This window comes from Acanthopagrus latus, chromosome 5 (assembly GCF_904848185.1).
Source record: "Acanthopagrus latus isolate v.2019 chromosome 5, fAcaLat1.1, whole genome shotgun sequence".
Lineage (NCBI taxonomy): Eukaryota > Metazoa > Chordata > Actinopteri > Spariformes > Sparidae > Acanthopagrus > Acanthopagrus latus.
In genome coordinates, this window is record NC_051043.1 from 25402329 (window position 1) to 25420809 (window position 18481).

Sequence of the window (18481 nt, forward strand, 5' to 3'; positions counted from 1 at the left end):
TATGTCATATTATCTTAACAGGTTTGTCAGCTAGCTTTATTTTGAAAGTATAGCTGAATGTAGAGTCGGCTTGAGAAGGATTTCTAATCATTTAACCCAATTACTGAAAACATGATCATCACAGTGTCATATTTGTCAGACTGATATAGTTTGGTTTCTGTTTTGATGATATTGTGTATTTGATTATCTACTCTGTTATATGACCTTCCATTTGCCTCCTGACACACACCTCTCCCTCCCTGTACATCCTGACATCCAACATCCCTCCCTAGCTTGTGATCATCCTCTCAGCCCTACAGTCCATTTCCTTCCTCTGTCGTATTCTCTCCATCTCTTTAAACTCCACTCTCTCCATCCCCGGTGCTCATTTTTTGTCTTGTGTAACCTTAACCCTGTGCTCTCTCCTACGAATGAGATTTATGTTTCAATCAGATAATAGGGTGCAGTGGTGAGTGCCGGGAATAATAAAGGAGACAAAAACTGACACAAGAATAACGATAACATGCGGAAAATGTCACAAGGGAAACACTAAAAAACCCACAGTGTTGTGTCCTGGGGAAAGAGCCTTAGAATACCATCCACTCTGTGCTGCTTCACTGCGTTTTCTCCCGGGCGGTGTTACTCTGCCCGGCCACATCACCTCATAAGGGGAAAGAAAACAGAGCCTGCTCTTCAACCCTCTCACGGGGGGGAGAACTGATCCAAGTTCAGCTCTGAGCCAGGTGTCAACGGGCCAGCTGATGGATAGCTCAGCTGAAATAACCTCCGGCAACCACCCTCATTATACAGCTCACCACTCTGGCTACATACAAAAATTCATAAAAGGAACTATGTATTATAGCGCTAATAATAGAGCAACTAGACAGTTATGATTAGTACACTTACTCTAATCGATAAGCTTTAACTAGAATCTTTTTAATCAGCTGCAATCAAAACCAGGCAGGAAGACATTTCAACATAAATAGTTCCTAACAGAGCTGTAAAAACTCATACTTATGTTAAAGTGAAGATATCTTGTTAAATGTATTACTCTGGTAAAAGTGAAAGCCACCCAAATGAAAAGTCACTGAGTACAAGTCTTAGCTCTGATATCAAGTGTATAGATTATACATATATCAACACCTACAGCATGTTTATACTGTATAATATGGGTTGATTGATTATCGAGGTGTTAATTAGAATCAGAATCACTGATTTTAAATCCTGTTGCTGATACAAAAAAAAATTCAAAATACACTACTGCAATCTGCAAAGAAAGCAGAATCTAAAGTTGTCAAATAAATATAGTGGAATAAAAGTACAATATGTGCCTCCATAATGTAGAGGAGTGGTAGTGTTAAGTAGCAGAAAACTGGAAATACTAAAGTAAAGTACCTTGAAAATCTTCTGAACAGCAGTACTCGAGTAAGTGTACTTGGTTACTGGTCTCTAAGAGTAAATAAATATAGAATTAATATTAATTTGGGCTTAAATGGTGTTGTAATTGTAATTTTATGATACTTTGTATCGAATTTCACTATTTCTGGAAACTTTGTAGGTATTAAACAGGAAATTATGTGCAAATAACAAATGTGTAAAATGAACCATTTCTTGCTTCCAAATGCTGTATGATAAATATGTCTGCCTGATGACTTATGTAGTTTACTGTTTAATGCTGAGTTCATAAACCATGTTTTAAAAGAGCACTTAATATTCTTCATTTACTTTGCTTAAATGTCTAATGTCTAAGGCAATTTTTTTTTAAAGGACAAATTATGTAATAGTCACACAAATGATATTCACTTTTGTTTTTTTACAAATGATGAAAGTGAAAATTCAAATGTGGAAAAAGCTGCAAAACACACACACACACACACACACACACACACACAGCGTCGATGTACTCGACTTTCGCATTTATGATGCAACAGCTGGTCATTCACACGTACCCCACATGAAGGGGAAGGAACAAGTACAAGCTCTCACATGCCCACAGAATCATACAAAGACTGAAACACCATCAGAGTTTCCCTTCATGATATTTAAAAAACTGGGTCCATGCCTCTGTTTCCGAGAGGTCAACAAGGCGTTTCGTTTTGAAACACACACAGAGGCAGACACATGGCGCAGGCATGGTGGTGAACTCAGGGAGGATCATGGGAAGGGTATTTTTAGCACGCTGCAATTGGTGTCTCCAGGGAGACAGGACTGATGGAGGGATGGGAGCATCAGCTGCTCAATTAACGCTTTCTGTCTGAGGGTTGTGCATGTGTGCTGCTTCCTACACGAGGGAGACACCATGTGACTTTCCAGAGGCCTGTGGCAGGAGGCCATTGGCGTGTGTCTGCTTGTGTTTGCATTTCCTGCCTTTTGGGGTTTATCCTGGTATCTCTTTTTCCTACAGTAAATAAGTAAATATGGAAAAATGGTAATACTGGACCTTTAAATCATGGATGACTTAGACATTATAAACTGTATTTCCATCGTCTTTCTAAGTGAGAATATGTTCCCTAATAGGTCTGTCTCATCACTAATTCACCAGTAGTTTGACACTTAATAAACCACACAGATCTGCTAGTGAATTAGTTATGAACATGAACTCACTTTAATATGTGGAACATATTCTTCACGTAACGCTTTATAATGACTAATAAATGGCCAATACGCCACTAATATGACCGCTAACGTGCAGCAAGTTAATGGTGAATGAATTAAAGTGATGTCCTACCGTTCTCTGTGGCCGTCTCTTCGTACTCATTGGGGGAGGGCAGCGCAGGTACCAGCGGCTCCATGTTCATGATGAGGTTTTTATGGCTCAGAGAGTTATAACTTCGACTCTGACCGAACTGGGCTCTGGAAAAACACAGACAAGAACCTCACTGACTGCTTTGTGAGTCGCGTTCAGGTACATCGTGAAAGGATGTCTGCACAAAGCACTACTCTGTTTGACCTTTCATGTGTAATTTCTCAGCAGTGTGATATTACTGTAAAGAAGCAATCCATCCGTTTTAATGACTGTTTTCTTACTGAGTGAATGAGTGCAGGTGATTCGTCACTTACCTGCACACCTCTGGCGGCTCTCTCTGAATCTTAGAACTGGCTTCGATCACCTCCTTGGCTACTTTTCCACTAACAAGGAGAGACACACGGTTATTCAGTGCCTTTACAGGTGCATTAGTATCATGTTTTGAGCCTCATTCTGTTTTTCATTTTAATTAGGATATGTATACATATAATACGTATCTGTCTGAAGGTGTTTCTTGATTAGCCATTAGAAAGAAAAGATGAGTAAGGTGTTTACATGCTATAGAATACTGATCTCTATCGGAGGGCTCCAGGTAGTATATTAAGGATTTACAAAACAGGGCAAAGGGCTGCAGGTCTCTAAAACTGGGATAAACTGTTTACATTTGCAAAACATAGCCCACATAATCCAGGATATTAGTGGGCATGTAAATGTGCTTACTGTTAGGAAGACACATGGGTGGAACCATTGTACAATTACTGTAATAAGTCTATTTCCCATTCAAAATTACAAATATATATCATCTGAAATCAATTAAAACAACAGCAAAACCATCCTTAAAGCTCAGACTATGTAAAAGCAGCTAACAAGTAACACTTACAGATTATGACTGTGTAAAAAGTAGGTCTGTAAGAGAGTAAGTGTGAAATTGTCACTTGTACAGACCCACTTGACCTCCTCAGACTCATATTTTGTGTGTCAGAAGAGAAACATTTGTAATTGTAGTCTGTTTCTGGGCGGCAGCTTCCTGCCAGCCGGGTCAGCAGCTCCATTAGTCCGATTGTTGGGCGACTGGAGTTTCTGGACTGTGTTTCAAGCCATCAGGCTCCACCATCCCATTAAGCTGTTGTTGCTGAGATTGATGGTTATGTCGTAAATTAGAGGGCTGAATTGAGACATCTGGAGTGGTAGACATGCGCTTGATAGTGCAAAGGACATCAGTACTGTGTGCTGCAATATTCAACCGATCGACCACGAGTTCTCTAGAGAACCCTGCTCTGCTCTGCTCTGCTTCAAGAATATCGCCTTTCATTCGTGGACCTGTTTGCATAAATGACCAATTCCCATATTTCAGAACAAACTCCACAATATGCTGTTAGCCATCGTTGAGCCCTTAAGCCAAACTGCTTTAGCTAGCTGATGAAATGGAGCGGACCGAAGGGTAAGCCCGCTAAAGAGCTTTGTCTGAGAGGAGAATCAGGGCTAACACGGCTCCAATAACAGACTTATACAGAGGCTTTGCTGTGATATTAGGGTCGGTAAATCACACGAACAAACACCAAGCTGGATGTAGGTGCTCATGTAAGAAGGGGAGACGCAGCATGCTGATCTACAGCATGGCGATGGGTCTGACATAGTCTAGTGTAGACCTGCTGATGAAATGTGGGTGAATTTGCCTTTTAAAATCTGACTCTGTATCTTTGCATCGACTCCTGCTGCCACTGGTTATATTATTATATTATTATTATATTATTATATCACTTTCTCTCTTGTGACTCTACTTTTTCCACACTCTTGCCACACACACAGATCCCGCCAACTTCCCTTTAGGACATCTGTAAGAGTCAAAATGCTGCCTGTCATCATTGTATTGTCTGTAAAAAAGACAAACAGTAGGAATACTGTCTCACCTGTATCTGAACCTGCTGCCTTTGAAGAAGATGTTACTGCTACAAACTGTCTTTATCTGACTTGACTTTGCACACCTGTCAGAGAGAGGGAGGAAGAAACACAAAGAGGTTCAAACAAAGAAACTTCGTCATAACAAAGCCTCTGACAGTGAAGTGGCTTGGCAGTGAGTTCCTGAGCACAGACTTCATCCTTGGTAAGCAGAAAAGGGGAAGGCGTTTCAAGGCAAAAGTTATTGCTGCAGGTCGAACCTTCATGTTTGGTTTGGGGATCATTTATCATGAGAAACTCCAGAGCAGCAGATCTGCATGGAGCACATGCACACATCTCTGCTCGCTCCGCTCAGTGCGAGATAGAGATGGAGACAGATAGAGACGGAGACAGCAGCTCCGCTTGGCTGCCATTTACAAACTCAATTCGCACTAATTTGATTAAGCGACTCGATGCTCGTCTGACATCCGATATGACATCCACTCCCCGTCTGTCCGCCTCTCACAGACACATGAGCTGCTGTCATTAAGATGTCTAGCGAGGGGCTATCATCAGAAAGCTTTTATGACTTTGGCTTCTTTTGCAAGCTTTCTTATGTGCTATTAAGGGAGATGACATCCACAGCACAAAGTAGCTCAATGTATGAGGGAAATAAACAAGTATTCAGCAAATAGAACAGAAATTAAGTGATTGAACATAAAGGGGGAATAAGGGCTGTGGTAAAAGTGAGGGGTGGACTGACAGTGTGGAGGAGGAGGAAGGGCACTGTGAAGATATAACTCAAGAAGCAACCTCCAATTCCTCTCTCAAACCTTCTCACCTCCTTCAACCTGAGATCTTTACGTCACATCTGTGCAGATGTTAATACCTGGCGGTTCTTCTCATCCCGTTCCACTGCCTCCTTATCTCAGTTGTCCACTGGACTGCGTACATAAGACGCTAAGAGCGCTCCTGAGGATGCAGTCTTAAAGTCTTGGGAGCCTCGAAAAATAAAATCTAAAATCATGTTGAACCCCAACCCTCTCCCGAAAAAGAATCGTTTCAGCTCTGCTTGCTGACTTAAAGATTAGTTCATTCTTGACCTTGGGCCAGCAGTTTATGGAACAGCATATCAGACATCAGTCACGTGGCTTATGATCTCTTCTCTGTGCTCAGAGGAGGAGGCGAAAGAAGGACAAACGGTTCAGGTCTGTGTGAAACTGTTACATACATAAGGAACGTGATCACGGGTCTGACAGCTTCCTGATTGAGATGACTGAGGCAAAGACTCCATTTAATATGCTTCCTCGCGACCTTGACGCAACCATGACCTCAGACGAAAGCTAGTCTCCGTTCTCTCACTTTCGCCATCGTCCCCGAGCTTGTTTCCATTCCTGACACGCCGGCAGTGTCAATAGTCAGTCAATATTCAGAGCGACGGCCTCGGAGCGATCAGCTGCTCCCCACTGCAGGACAGCAGCAGAGTGAAGCAGAGCCGCAGATGGGCACGAGAAAGACAGCTAAATTTAGGCACTTGGTTTAGATATTTTTAAAAACCGCAGAAATAATTGAATTGGTGCCATGTTTTATATTATATGATTATCATATGATAATTCTATGTTCTTCATTAAGTCTAATGCATCTAAGTAGGTTATTTACCCACAACATTAACTATTCATTGTGTGGTGGAATAATGCAGCTCAGTCTCAAGTGTCTCTGCGGCTGTTCAGACCTGCTGTCAACATCCATCCTGAGTAAACTGATCTCGAGTGGACAGCTCTAAGTGCAGGTGTGAACACCCCCAGGACGCATTGAGGACACGTTTGAGATCTGATCACCCTGAACACATTTGGAGCTGGTTTGGGCTGCATGGGAACAAATTCTTTAATTCTTTTTTCCAGATTTTCAACAGATTTCACCATTTTCAATAAATAAGTAGAGGAAAAAAGTCAAATTCTACAAATACAGCAAACAGCAACCAATACAGGAACATTTCTCGTGTACAGAGATAAAAATCCCCAGACTCCGTTCAAAAGTTGCTCAATTTAATGAGTTGTTGAGTGAAGAGAAACTGAAGAAACTTCATGAAACACTGTCTACAACACATTCTTAACTATCCGGGAATTTTTGTAAATTCGGCAAACATAGCACATGGAGATATTTCTTTGTTGGTATAAAAAAATTGGTTAACTTTGTTCCATTGATGTGCATTTTGTTACCCGAGACGTCAAGGCGGACTTATGGTGGATCATGTGAATTGCGAGTGACCTTTCTGAGTTCAAGAGCAGCTTAAATAAAAATGTGTAGATGTGTGTGTGTGTGTGTGTGTGTGTGTGTAGACGCACTTGTAAAAGGCCTGGTTCTCCACCCCGCACTTCCATAAGTGCTTACACGCAGCAGGGGTCGAGGTGTGAAATGTCAACACCAGTTTCTTCTGCACGGAAAAAAGGACAAAGACACAGAGAGAAAGAGAGGCGGGTGAGGATGATACATGAGATTATGTGTGAATAAGGACAAGAGAAGTGCTGAACACAACGAGAGGGAGCTGCGCAAAACGCTGACCCACAGACCCAGAGCAGTAAGGTTAGCAACATGTGGGACAGATATAGTGGTTTGACTGAAGCGGTCAGCAGTAAAAGAGCTTGTAGCTTGCAGAACGTGGGTCTTTATGGAGGAGGAGGAGGAGGAGGAGGAGGGATTTATTCCTGTAAATGTCTCGTTTTCAGGCCTGTGTGCCTGGTAATACGAGATACCAGATCGATGCCTCTCGACAACGAGGGTAAAGGGTGAGTGAGAGAGGAGATCAATAAAATGGGGGTGAGTTACTGTAAAACAGGAACAACTGTGACAAACCAAACTGAAAAATATTTTGTTTGTTTGTTTGTTTTTTGAGAAGAAGATTGGAATCACGAGCCGGTCCGGAGAACATCAGCTGTGCACTGATCCTGTTCGTTCCTCTTCCTAAAGTCAGCTGTGTTGCTCAACCCCCTCAGTGTCACACATCAGTGATAGTAGGTACAGTATGTAGGTGTGACTTACACACATGTGCTCAGTAGCCATGCGTGTGTGTGCGTGTGTGTGTGTGCGTGTGTGTGAAAGTACCAGAACTGCATGTTTAAATATTATTTACAAATCGTCTTGAGTCCCACTTTGGCTGACATGCAGAAGTGCTTTTTTAGACGCATGCTGAATTAACTCTGAAGACATAAGTCTAAATGTACAAGGCTAAATAAAGTATGAACAGCATTTACAGAAACAAGTTCGCTAAGTTTAAAGCAAGTTTTCAACTGCTGTACCCTGGCGTAATGTTAAACACAGTTAAATTAAAATCTATTTCTACTCTGGAACACCAAAAAGGCAGTGTTGTAGTATTCAAGACCCCCGAAACCGAGACCAAGTCACGACCAAGACCAGCGCTATGTCCATTCCTGTCTTGATGAAATAATCCAAAAGCATTGCAGAGGTGAATTTTATATGTGAGGGATTTTACTTTGTTTCCTATGAGCAAACAACTGAAGGAGCTGAATTCAACACCCCTCTGACACGTTGCACCAAACTCCTGTGCGGGCAAGAGATTTTTTGGGGCAACTCTTTTCTTCTAAAAGAAACCATCATTGATTACTCAATGTATGAAACAATGATTCTAGTGTTAAAATACACTGAAGGTCCTGCTTCTGTGGTCTTGACATGGTCTTGAAGTAAATTGCAGAGACCAGGCTGAGTAAAAGAGAGGCCGGTCTTTAGTACTACAACGCTCCCTGACTGTAACCAAGGAATATGATGAAACAGAATAAACTGCTGTTTAGGAAACGTTTAAATCAAATGTATTAAATCTGTGAAGAGTTGCCATCAGCTCAAAGTGGGACAGTTACGTTAAAGTGCTCCAGGCTGAACAACAGAGGTGAAGGTGAAACAGTGAATCCATGCAGTGACCTGTCGCACAAACACACTTCACATCATGTCCCTATAAAATACAGTGAAACGTCTTCACAGATGTTATGTAAATACACACACACACACACACACACACACACACACACACACACACACACACACACACACACTCTCTCTTTCTCACACACACACACACACACACACACACACACACATAAGGACACAGTCAAAAATGAAGAGATCGGCACTTTTCTAACATTGACTACAAGACATGGAAACGTTATACATAAACTATAGATTATTAATCATAATCATAAACAGTTTACGTATAACGGCGCTATGAAGCTTATTCCGACGATGAGAGTATGAGCAGGAGTCGAACAGGTGGAGGATTAAAACAGAAATTTTAACAATCAAACTAAATATTTTTGGTTGATGTAGACTCAAAATGAATGTTTGCACACATGAGCTAAAAAATACTACTAAGTTAAATAAAATGAATGACCTAAAACTACATGAAACAACATGACACACATGACACTGAACAACCAAAACGATGAAAAGATGAAACAAAGGTTTCCTCCAATCATAAAGTGAGGTGAGGGCTGGAGGACTGTGGGGAGAGGCATCAAAATTAAGGATTTTAAGGATGTTTGGTGCTGCTGTTATCACTTGTATTTACTCACCAGTGATGACTATGTTTACACACAGAGAGAAGAGACAGAAACACAAAGATAAAACTGCATCTTCAGCCATTCATGAGTTGCCAAACAGACAGACAAGTGGACAAGACTGACAGGTTAAGCAAAGACGATGAGGGAGCTGGTTTGAGCTTCTTCTTCTGATTTGATCGGCTGATTGGTAGATTAAAGAGCAACCTGGCTTTGACTACAGTGTGTTTTTAAGGCGACTCTGACTGAATCAACATGAGTTAATGCGTTAATCCACCTTCATGTGTGAGGAATAAAATCGCTGCTCAGAATCTACCACAGCTCCGGATGACAAACATCGAGCGTACAGATGAAAACGTGTGTCCCAAATGCAAGACACCTCGCCCTTTGTTTGTTTTTCAGCACAGCGTATTAAGAGTCTGTGTCGGTGTCAGATGTTTATCTAACTTGCTGTTTGTCCCGGATGCAGCGAAAGGAGTCTCATATTTGGGCCACAGTCGACACATAACGTGAGTGAGGAGGTTAGTCGTAACACACCCACCATCCTGTTACAGTGCATCCTGCCTGTTAAGGAGATCTGAAACAGCGACACACATATACAGTGTGTGTGTGATGGTGGACAGGATAACAATTTCAAAGCACATTTATCAGATGTAACCATTACACAGATGGAGAAAAAGGGGGGAGAAAGGAGACAGGAGGAGAGAGCATAAAGGATGTACAGTACGTTAACACACAACAGACAATATTTCTGCATCTACACAAATGTTAGAGGTTGGGATCTAACAGGTCAGTACGATGATGACGACTTCAGTACGAGAAACTACACAACTCATCATCGTGATGGAGGAAACTACACAGCACATTTTATTCTTTTGTTTTTGTTTTTTTCACCCTGCAGAGGAGAAAGTGCATGCAGGAGGACGCTGCGCTCACCTCTTTCTGGATCCCGATGACGTAAAACGTTTTTCCTTCAAACTTCAGCTTGCTAACGTCGTTCCTGCAGAGACACACAGATTAAAACACCTGAACCTGATCACTGTTAAAGACAAATGACAATAACAGCTGAGATTAGTGATACTGAAAGAAATCTTTGTTTACTTTTGAACATATAGCTAATAATAAGTTATTATCAGCCCTGACCAGCTGCAACATTAAAGGCTGACAAATAATTATCTAATAACATAATATTTACATCAGTTCAGTATATCTACAATACACTTTGTTCTTTATTCTTGTGTACTTTTACTCAAGTACAACTCTGAATGCAGAGGTATTGTTACTTTAATTTACATAAAGGGTGTAAAATACTCTTCCTGATGCTATAAATTGTCTTTATTCAGAGGTTTAGACTCTGAGCTTGAAGCACTGGGGGATTATTGGTGCTCAGCATGGACCTGGCTAACTGGTTAGCATGCTAACTTCAGTAGATTACACACATTTCTTCACACACTGTTGATAATTGTAGATAATTTGTGTATGTTTTCAACTAAAATTTGTACATACAGCACCTTTAATGAAAGACCATCACTTTAAATTGATTAGTTAAGATTATAGCTCCCTTTGAGAGAAAACCCAGAGGGAGAGCGTGTTGAGGTTAGATTTGATTACGATTGATAAACAAGAATAAGTGACACGTTTGTACCATTTGAGGAGGTGGATCCTCTTGTTTCCCTGGAAAACCACAAACCCCGTGGCAGTGAACCCGAGAAAGGCCGTTGAGCCGGTGAAATCCTGCAAACGCACAAAAACAACACGCAGGGTGAGACGCAGGACATCGTGGGACACAGGTTGATTAACAGCGGGGAGGCGAGTGGGCCCTTAATAATCTCCACGGTAGTGGCTCCTACACAAAATCACTTGTTTGGTTCAAATGTCAAACCCCACAATTTGCAGCGGCTGGCATCGGGATGAGGGAGAGGAAACACAGAGCAGGTAGACTCAGTTTGACACGCCGAGACAAAATGAGGCGTATATCACCTCTGAGCACAATATGTTCCTGTCACTCACACACCATATCGCTGCTTATTGTCTGCAGACCTCCTTTCTCCTGCTGCTCTTCCGCTCTCTGTGTTTCCCCGCGTCTGAATGGACATGACGCTGCAGTAGCAGCCACTTCCAGCAAACTAAATTAAAAACAGCTGCAGATAAAGAGAACCCTCTCGAAAAGACCGAATTTAAATATCTTGTTAATCAGCGTGGCGTGCTGCGATACGGCTGGCTGAGGGAGGGCGTCTCTGTTTCGAGGATGAACAGATATTGTAAAATATTACTTTTTGCTATCAGATTCAGACTGGTACATTCATCACAACGCTACAAGAGAAACACCAAGGATAAAGTACAAGCAGTATTTGAACCACAGTACCAACAGCAGCACTGTAAAGATTTACAGTATTAACAGTATAAAGATGGAGGTCAGGGACATTAACTTGCTGAAGCCCTCCCTGAAATCCTCTCTCTAACGGATCAATAAGAATATTGATTCCAGAAAGCTTCTTTTGTTCGCCAGTGAAATGTTGTAAAGTAGCAGCTGACCTCCTCCCACTCACCCAATCATCACTCTTCTCCTTAGTAAAGTTTATCATGTGTATATTCATCTGTTTAATATGCAGATTAGGGGCAAACAAGCAAAGGGTGCAGAGGACAGGTGAGAACGGCTGCAACTGAATAGAGCTTTAAATCGGTAATGACCCCCGAAATGTGTTTTGTTCATAATTTAAAGGAGCTCTGTGGAAGCTGGTCGTTCTCTGCTGCTAAACATTAGCTACTGTTGCTCACTGTTAGCGCAGCACAGAGAGACACTGAGACGTACATAAATTCACATCCTTTGGGCTGTTGCAGATAAATCTATGATCAATGAAACAAATCTTCCACAGACAACCAAACTCTTTGGGTTACGGAAAGAGTTTGGTTGGGGAAGGCGTCACTTCACGTTATAACTGGCTCACCTATGGCCACAAAAAAAGTGATTAAAAAGTGTAAATTGCTACAAATTGTTACACAGAGCCCTCTTAAGAATAATAAACATACAATAGTGTTGTAGTTATAGTGTAACTTCATGACATACAAGAGAATTGTGCCCATCCTGTAACAATAACTGTTACAAGTGGAAAAAGAAGTTGCACCATCACAGGATCAGAGCAACTACCATACTGACTTATAGCAACAATAAACCAGTTGCTAAGTTAATAAGTAAATAACTGAGACGAGGAGGATAATTGTTTGATCAGAGGTACAGTGTGAGTCCTCTAACGCTACCTTGCACGGGTGAGGGTCAACTCCATATGTTTCAAGGCTGTGGGCCCTTTGGAGCATGTTCAACTCTGCAAACGCAGCACACTGCCCCCTAAAAGAGAGAAGAAGAGGAGGAGAAGGTGTAAACATCAACACATTGGTGCTGTGTACAGAGTGTCTCTGTGTGTTTGGTTATGAGACCAGCAACAGTGATGCCTTTGTGTTGATTTAATTGATCTTCATAATATTGGTTCCCCATGAGTGAAAAAGATGGCAGTTATAATCAACAGTTGATTTATGTTTTTATTCATTATTGTGCTCACATACAGTAGCAGCTTGGAAATCCCATGTGAGCCTGATTCTAGTTGAGCACTTATTACAGTCGTTACATTTGGCTCAGTTTTTTTTATCATCTTTGCAGGAAACAGAGTGGCATCGTGTTCGTTGGGGGGTGTCGAGGCGTTTACTCGCTCATTAATCGGAGAGCCGTAAAGTAAACCGATTTACGTGCGCGGCTGCTCGTCCTGATTCCGGACCACATAAATCAACGTTAAAATTGTTCTGGCGTCACACGCTCTGTCTACGTACACATGGAGGGAAGCGGTAAACCCCCATGTAAGAAAGGCGTGACTTTGAAAATACATCTCACAGACGCGCGCAAACCACCTGAAGTCCTCTTCTGACAGCTCGGCGGTGACATACATGCTGTTAATCCTGTTCGTTGGACCCGTCGGGGCAGATGGAGGGCATTTTGCATCATCTGCCTCTGTGCTGAGGGAAATGAAGGATTTGTCTTTGATGTTCTGTAATCGCTGTGAGTGTGACGGTCATGAAACCCTAATAACATAATTCAGGAGCTGCAGTGATGATACAAATACACACAAACAACCAGAGGGAGGGGGTTTGTGTATACATTTCTGTCAACCATGTGATCTTACGATGAGGGGAATGTATTCTGTCTGTGCAGAGTAAGAGTGGGGCAACAGTTTAGCATATTTTTCTCTCTTTTTTTGCATTTATCATCTTTATTTTTCTGCAGAAATCTCTGGGTGCATTAATGTTGCTTTTAATCTAGTTTCTCTCCTTGTATTGCGATTTAATTCCACAGCCAATTTATCACCTTGTGCAAGCAGAGAACATCTAATTTATCAGGTGTGGATGTACTAACATCCATCCTGGCTGCAAGGTTTGATCTTCATTGGAAATTTAAATTCAGAAAATCCTGCACTAACAAGCAAGGTGTCCAAAACAAGCTCGACAATAAATAATTCATGCTCATTCCTCTGCAAATTAATTTCAGTTTTTATTTGCTCTGAACTGGATTTAAACTGGAATACCTTCTGCAGTGCGCTGAGGCACAAATCTCTGGGTATCATCCAATTGTGTCTCCAGCCAGGACGACAGAAAAGAGCTTTATTGTCTGCAGAGGAGAAAATTGTCTCCGCAGCGTGTTTTGAAAACAGAGATCACAGGAGTGAGCATCCGCGCCTGTCACCGAAAATTAAACAGCGAACCGATGACAGAGATGCAGCTCCAGACAGCGCACAACCCCCACCAGATACACGGAAACACACACATGGTGTTTACCTGAGCTCGTTCTTGTGTATTTCTATAATCTTCCTCTCCAGTTTGAGGGATTGTTTAGGGAACAGCTTGAAGTCTCTGATGTAGTCTGACGGGTGCTCCTCTGGGTCGTAGTCCCCGAGCTCGGCTGAAGACAGAGAATGATATCAGTGTGAAGATGATCTAAAAAGGTCATTTAAACAATCAACACAGTCAATTTACTGTACCATAACATTTTGGGAAACTCACCTTGTGATGTAGAGTTTGGTGTTTCAAATGGCTTTTTCATGTTATTGTTTGTTGTTTTTATGACTTGATTTGGTGGCAAATACAGGACCAGTCACCAGAAATGTGTCAGTGTCACTGGCTACATGTCATATCACGTTCATAGTACATTTTAGTTATTTACCTGATTTCATAATGGGAGGTGGAGGTGGAGGTGGTGGATTTACAGGCAACAAGTGACCACAAAGAGTTTCAACGTTTGTTAGCATAGCCAAACTCAGTATCTTTAAGGAGGTCTTTGAACAACTTCCTCCAGTGGTACTTGCAAAAAGAAATGCATCCAGTTGTTTTTAACAAGACCTCAGGACATACCAGCAAAACAGGTTTCTTAAGCCAAAACACAATGTTTTCCTGAGGACATAAGCACAGTGTCACGACAAATTTGAACCTAAAGAAATGTAATGTTATAATTCATCTGTATATTTGGAGAACTGTTCTGGACATCTGTTCTGGGTTTGTCAAATATGTTTCCCTTTTAATTCCTGGTCTGGTATAGTCTGTGCAGTAAATATAAAGATTGAGTCAGCAGCCGGTTTGCTTATCCAAAAAAAAATGATTTCTTGGTCAGGAGCAGAGTTTCTGTTGGTTGTCAACAGACAACAAATCAGTTCCCCCCAGTTTCAAGTCTTTATGCTAAGCTAACAAGGTGTTTGTTGTAGCTTTATATTCAATGACCAGATACGATAGTTGTTTTAAAGATAGCATATTTCTCTTTCAGCTTTGTGCCATCAGCAAATGTTCTGGTTGCTCAGGCCCGAACAAAGACTTCAAGAGAGATCTTTTTCATTATACTTTTATTCCCATAAGTGAACAAACCCATTAGCGAGATAGATTTACATTTTCCTTATTGAATCCAGTCCAAAGTCCTAACAGACACTAATTTCTATTTTAAATCCATTTCTTCATTAGCAATCGTAAAAAAAAGAAAAGAAAAAAGGTTAAATCAAATACTAGCCTGGAGTTTAATTAAACAATAATCCTCAACCTATTCTCAAACGTAATCAACACTCCGACTAAGTGGGACCTGCCCTTGTTAATCAGAGCAGCCAATGATACGCTGCAGACGCGCCCTGGGTCGAGATAACGCAGCCAGTCAGACGCTGCTCTCTGGGGATACGAGCCAATCAGAGAGTGTTTGCACAGTTCAGCGACTTGTGTATCAGCCAGAAGGGTTCATTTCTATGATACAGCTCAGCTAATTCCACACTTAATCCATATTAAGGCAAGAAGCTCCGCACTGTGATTCGACATTTAGCTGTTACTGCTAATTAACTGAAGGAAAATGTCTTTATTATTCCTTTTCCCAGTGGTCCATATACATGGTGCCATAGTATGAAATGTAGGATTACAACACAAGTGTGTTGACAAGAAATGTAGCTGGTTAACAAGGCAGACGAGACCAGAAAAATGGAGTGACTGGTTTGACTGCCTGAGTTAACTTGATGCTCTTTAGCCAACTGCGCTAAGCCTTCAGACTTAGCCTAACCATGACATGAGCTAAGTGTTTCTAAGTGGAGATTTAATGTTACTCATAATTAAATCAAAACTGCTCAACACTACATAGTTCTCACAGAGAAATTAGTTGTTACAAAATATTTACAATCGGCTAGCAGAAGCAAAAACACAGCTAACGTTAGCTTGATAATATAAAATGTGTTCATTTATAAGAGTAATTAAAAGAGATAACATGAAACAGACAATATCAAACCTAACTTAAATGTGAACTCCAATTTTCAAACCACCAAAGGCTAAAAACATCCAAGATAATTAGCTACATCAGATCAGAAAAATGTTTGGCTGCCAGAGTTAGCTTGATGCTCTTTAGCTAGCTGCACCAGCTCTAGTCTATGACATGGGCGTTATCTAAGTGAAAATGTATTGTTGAACATCACTAAATCAAAACAGATGTTAAAAAAGAAACTAAAACAACTATTTCATAGCATCAGTTCGATAATCATAATTTTAGTCTATATTAGCATGTATTCTCTAACTAATTTAATGCTAGCTAACTCAAGCTAACTCTGAAACATGAGCATAGGTCTACCCATGCAGGCTATTCCTCAAGTATGGAAATAAAACAAATTCTCACCTACGTTAATAAAAGTATTAGCCTGTAAGTTTAAAGTAATGGGACCCTAAAAGTGTCACTTTTGACCACTTAAAATGCCAGTGACTTCCTGTTTACAGGAGCTGATTGCTTCCAATTGGACGGGACTTCTCTTGTTTCCTGGCCATATTGGGCCATTTCTCAAGGTCTGGCACTGCATATATCTTTACATTTAAGTCTACTTCAGCAATCGAATCCTGATCTGTAAATGAGTTCTTTATATCATAAAAGCCACCCTGAGATTGTTGCTACTCCCACCATAGCTAGAGGACAGAAGCAGAGCAAGCAGTAATAACAGTAATAATTAATTTCCATTTGGGATCTAAGACTTGGGCTCATGCACAGTGCAATCTTCTTCTGTCTTCCATCTGAAACTAAAATAAAGTATTAAAATCTGGGATACAAGCAGTAGCCTGTGTGTCTGCCAGAGATCATCACTACTGTCAGGTAGGCTATAAATCAACCACTGTAGACTGCATAATTAACGTGGAGAACACAACAAAGATAGCTAAAAGAAACAGGAAACCCCTTTAGTGCTGTGTCTCTTATCCATGTGTAAATCTTCCAAATCAAATACAATAACTGTCAGGTGGGATTAAACTGTAAAACGTTGCTGGATCACCAGCGTCTCTGGGCCTCACCCTGTACGATGCAGGCTCCCAGATATGCAGCTTCAGCAAAAGGGCAGAGGAGTCGACCGTGGTAGATATCTCTCTTCAGCTGCAGGTACAGCAGATACCTGGAGACACACAGACGCACACACAAACATAAACCCACAATGCCACTAAATGTCACTCGAATAAAACATTCATTCGATCTCCACTGAGGCTGCAGCAGAGCACAAAATACTTAGTATGCATCGAAAAACGTCTAGTATTTATCTTGTAAAATGACTCTTCGTTATGTAAAGTTTGATACAATAACTCAGACGTTATAAATGAGAGCCACTGCTGTCGTCTTCATATTAAATGCTTCCTGATGTTTAATGATCTGAATGGTCAAGCTGTGTTACTATGGCAGTTAGAGAGAGTATCGCTATGGGAACAACCACCATACAGCAGCGACTGGTACTGTAGTTACTATGGAAACAGCTTCAATGGAGGCAAGTTTCGGCACGCATGGAGTGAAAAGCTCGCCGCTGTATCTAAATAGTTTTAGACAGTGAGTGTGTCGCTGTGCCGCGGTTCTTCACATTAGAAAAACCGCAGCTGTCTATATTTACGTGAGCTTCTCGGCTGCGTTTTATTTTGTTCCCTTACGTTTTCTCCCTCTTTCTGTCTTCCCATTGTCTGTTTCCCTACCTGAACTCCTGTCTCGATCTTATTTGGTCTCTTTTAGTGGTTTTTATGTTACAGGAAGTCCTTCATCTGAACTCTCCTGTCATATAAGATTTAATTTGTCTGTTTTTTGGTCAATAAATACAGTTTATATAAAATCAGCTGTAATAACTACAACAACATTTATTCCATCTTCCCAGTTTGTCAGTTTCTCACTCTCGTCTTTTTCCTTCCCCTCTGCTTCTGTCTCGTCCTCTCCCACTCTGAGGTTTGTTATTCCCATTCTCATTTACTGTTTAGGTTCAGTTTGTGTCGGTCAGCAGTGTTCTGACTGTTCACCAGGGGATCATCAATCAATCATCATCCATGCAGAAAACTTTTACAGCTGAGCTGAACTCAACCAAATGACAAACTACTTGCACTTTTAATGTTGTCTCTTACGGACATGTGTCAAGAATATTATCTCCTCAGTTTTCTTGTGATAACCAGTTAAATTCTAAATGTTTTCTTGAGATCATAAATTATTTAAGTCATTACCACAGAATAACAAATGTAGTTTTCCCAAGATAACAGGAGATTTGTTTTCAAGACCTCCAGAAATCGACTTTTGTTACCGATTATCAGAAGAAGGTGGTTCCCTCTCATTACTTACAGCCTGATGTATATTAGCGGTGCTTTACCAGCGAGCATTAATGAAGTGTTGCAATTGATTTAAGGTGGAAATGTCAGGTGAAGGAGAACCTATTATTGATCAACGCATCAGACTTGAACTAAATACTTATTTGTAAAAACGCTTTATTAGCTTAAACTAATTCAACCAGTTTCTTTTCTACAGGCCAACAAAAGG

General features: G+C 41.0%; 1 protein-coding gene across 5 annotated transcripts in view; it reads right to left on the reverse strand.

Annotated features, from left to right (window-relative positions):
* Nucleotides 1-18481, reverse strand: part of frmd3 (FERM domain containing 3) — a 60938-nt gene that overhangs the window by 9773 nt on the left and 32684 nt on the right. For 3 of the 5 annotated variants that reach the window (XM_037098179.1, XM_037098177.1, XM_037098178.1), the window contains 9 exons: nucleotides 16999-17096; nucleotides 13990-14113; nucleotides 12427-12514; nucleotides 10814-10902; nucleotides 10105-10168; nucleotides 6949-7037; nucleotides 4636-4710; nucleotides 3040-3108; nucleotides 2708-2832 (listed from right to left, as the gene is read on the reverse strand). In XM_037098179.1, the coding sequence (XP_036954074.1) occupies nucleotides 2708-2832; nucleotides 3040-3108; nucleotides 4636-4710; nucleotides 6949-7037; nucleotides 10105-10168; nucleotides 10814-10902; nucleotides 12427-12514; nucleotides 13990-14113; nucleotides 16999-17096 (821 nt within the window). Of the gene's footprint in view, nucleotides 1-2707; nucleotides 2833-3039; nucleotides 3109-4635; nucleotides 4711-6948; nucleotides 7038-9709; nucleotides 9746-10104; nucleotides 10169-10813; nucleotides 10903-12426; nucleotides 12515-13989; nucleotides 14114-16998; nucleotides 17097-18481 lie in introns of all 5 variants that reach the window. The other 2 variants (XM_037098176.1, XM_037098175.1) reach the window with 1 other exon arrangement.